This window comes from Numida meleagris, chromosome 22 (genome assembly GCF_002078875.1).
Source record: "Numida meleagris isolate 19003 breed g44 Domestic line chromosome 22, NumMel1.0, whole genome shotgun sequence".
NCBI lineage: Eukaryota > Metazoa > Chordata > Aves > Galliformes > Numididae > Numida > Numida meleagris.
The window spans coordinates 2,111,585-2,113,499 of NC_034430.1; the positions used below are offsets into that span (position 1 = coordinate 2,111,585).

General features: G+C 64.3%; 1 protein-coding gene across 4 annotated transcripts in view; it reads left to right on the top strand.

The window, feature by feature from the left end:
* FAM76A (family with sequence similarity 76 member A) overlaps positions 899-1,915 on the top strand; it is a 15,784-nt gene continuing 14,767 nt past the window's right edge. Inside the window, exon 1 of one of the 4 annotated variants that reach the window (XR_002432530.1) lies at positions 899-1,244. Coding sequence is in view for 2 of the 4 variants with exons in the window: in XM_021375602.1 (XP_021231277.1) it covers positions 1,059-1,244 (186 nt within the window). In the remaining 2 variants the exon portion in view is untranslated. The remainder of the gene's footprint in view (positions 1,245-1,915) is intronic. The other 3 variants (XM_021375602.1, XR_002432531.1, XM_021375603.1) reach the window with 3 other exon arrangements.

The following is a 1,915-nucleotide window of genomic DNA, read 5'->3' on the forward strand; positions in this document are numbered from 1 at the left end:
GTGTAAACACTGCAAGCTGCAATTTGCATTGCCTATCCTGCCCCAAACGTGAGGAGATCCACCCCTGCAGATCACAGCTTGCCTTGGCTGCGCCTGGGGCTTGCAGACGAGCAACTGCCCTCACAGCAACCACCAACTTCTGCAGTTGGAGCAAAAAGGAAACAACCCCCCAGCGAAGTTCTCCTTTTGCTGCAGATGCCACCTCCTTCCTCTCTCTCCCTTCCTTTTCCCTCAGTTCTTACACCCAACACTTTAGGCACAGCCATGGTTACCCTGCAGCATCCGTCAGCCATCTCCTGGCTCTGTTTCCAGGCTGAGCAACCCTGCAGCCTCCTACTCTCCAGCCTTCACCCTCCCCCACCGCCCCGAGCCCTTGCTTCTGGGGGCTCCCTCCCTCCCACAGGACAGCTATGGCTCCCACTGAGCCTTATCCTAGTCTGTTGCTGTCTTTTCCCATCCTTCAGCCCAAGCCAAAGCCCTCGCCCTGGGTCCAGGCTTGGCCCTGCCCTTGGCTTTGGACAGGCCCAGGCGCAGATCCAGATTGAGAACCAGGCCCTGTTCCCTGCCCTCACCCTCCTCCACCTCTTGCACATACTGGCCCCCAGCCAGGCCTGGCCCAGCTCAGCTCAGCTCAGCTCAGCTCCTGCACTCGGCTCAGGCCCAAGCTGTTGCTCACGCCCAGCCCAGCTCAGCCCTTGCACACAGCCCTGGACTCAGCCAGGCCCTGCCCCAGCCCCCAGCCCTCAGCCCTCAGCCCTCAGCCCCATCCGACCCCACTTCCACTTCCGCTTCCGGTCCCCCTCCCCCACCCCAACCCCGCGCAAAGCCTTCTGGGCCGCCCCCGCCCGGCGCGGTCTCGCGCGACCTCCCCGTCGCCCCGCGTGCGCCCCCGCGGCGGTTACATCACAGCAGCGCCCCGCGTGACGTCAGCGCCCCTCTCCGTTTCCCCAACGCCCGCGGAGGGGAAAGGGCGGAAGGGAGGAGGAGGCGGCCCTGCTCCGCCCCATTTCTAGAGTGGCGTCTGCCTAAACCAATAAAAAGCCGTATAGTTCTGAGCGATGCGGAAGGCAGCCAATGAGAGGGGAGAGACGGCCGGTGGGGGGCGGAGCGAGCGGACGGGCGGCCGCGGCGGTTTGGGCTGCGCCTGTCAGCGCGGCGGCGGGATGGCGGCGCTGTACGCCTGCACCAAGTGCCACCAGCGCTTCCCCTTCGAGGCGCTCAGCCAGGGCCAGCAGCTCTGCAAGGTCCGGGGGCCGGCCGGCCGAGGGGGGAGCGGCTGGGGCTGCGGGGAGGGAGAGCGGAGGGGGGAGGAGGGTCACGGAGGTAAAGGCCGGGGGCCTCTGTGGAAGGCGTGAGGGGAGGGGGGGGGGTGAGGTAAAGGGGGATCCTGAGGTAAAATGGGGGCGGGGGGGCTGAGGTGAAGTGGGTTCTTGGTGTAAAGGGGAGGGCTCTGAGGTAAGGACGCGGGGAGGCCTCTGAGGTAAAGTCGAGGGGTGCTGAAGTAAAGGAGGGAGTCCTGAGGAAAAGTGGGTGTGATTTTTGGTGTAAGGGGGGAGGGGGCTCTCGGAGGGGAATGGGGCCGTCCTGAGGTGAGGTGGGGGGAGGCACCTCTGGGGGAGAGGAGGGGGGTCCCTGAGGTAAAGAGGGTTACTGAGGTAAAATGGGAGGGGGGAGGTCTGTGGTAAAGTGGGGATGGTTCTGGTGTAAAGGGGGGAGGTCTCTGAGGGGAAGTGGGGGCATCCTGAGGTAAAGTGAGGGGTCTTGGGGTAAAGGTGGGGGGCTCGAAGGTAAAGTAGGAGGGTACTGAAGCAGAGAGGAGGTCCTGAGGTAAACTGGGGGTCTTAGGGCAACGGAGGTGCCTCTGAGGAAAGTGGGGAGTGCAGAGGTAAGGGAGGATCCTGAGGGAAAGCAGGAG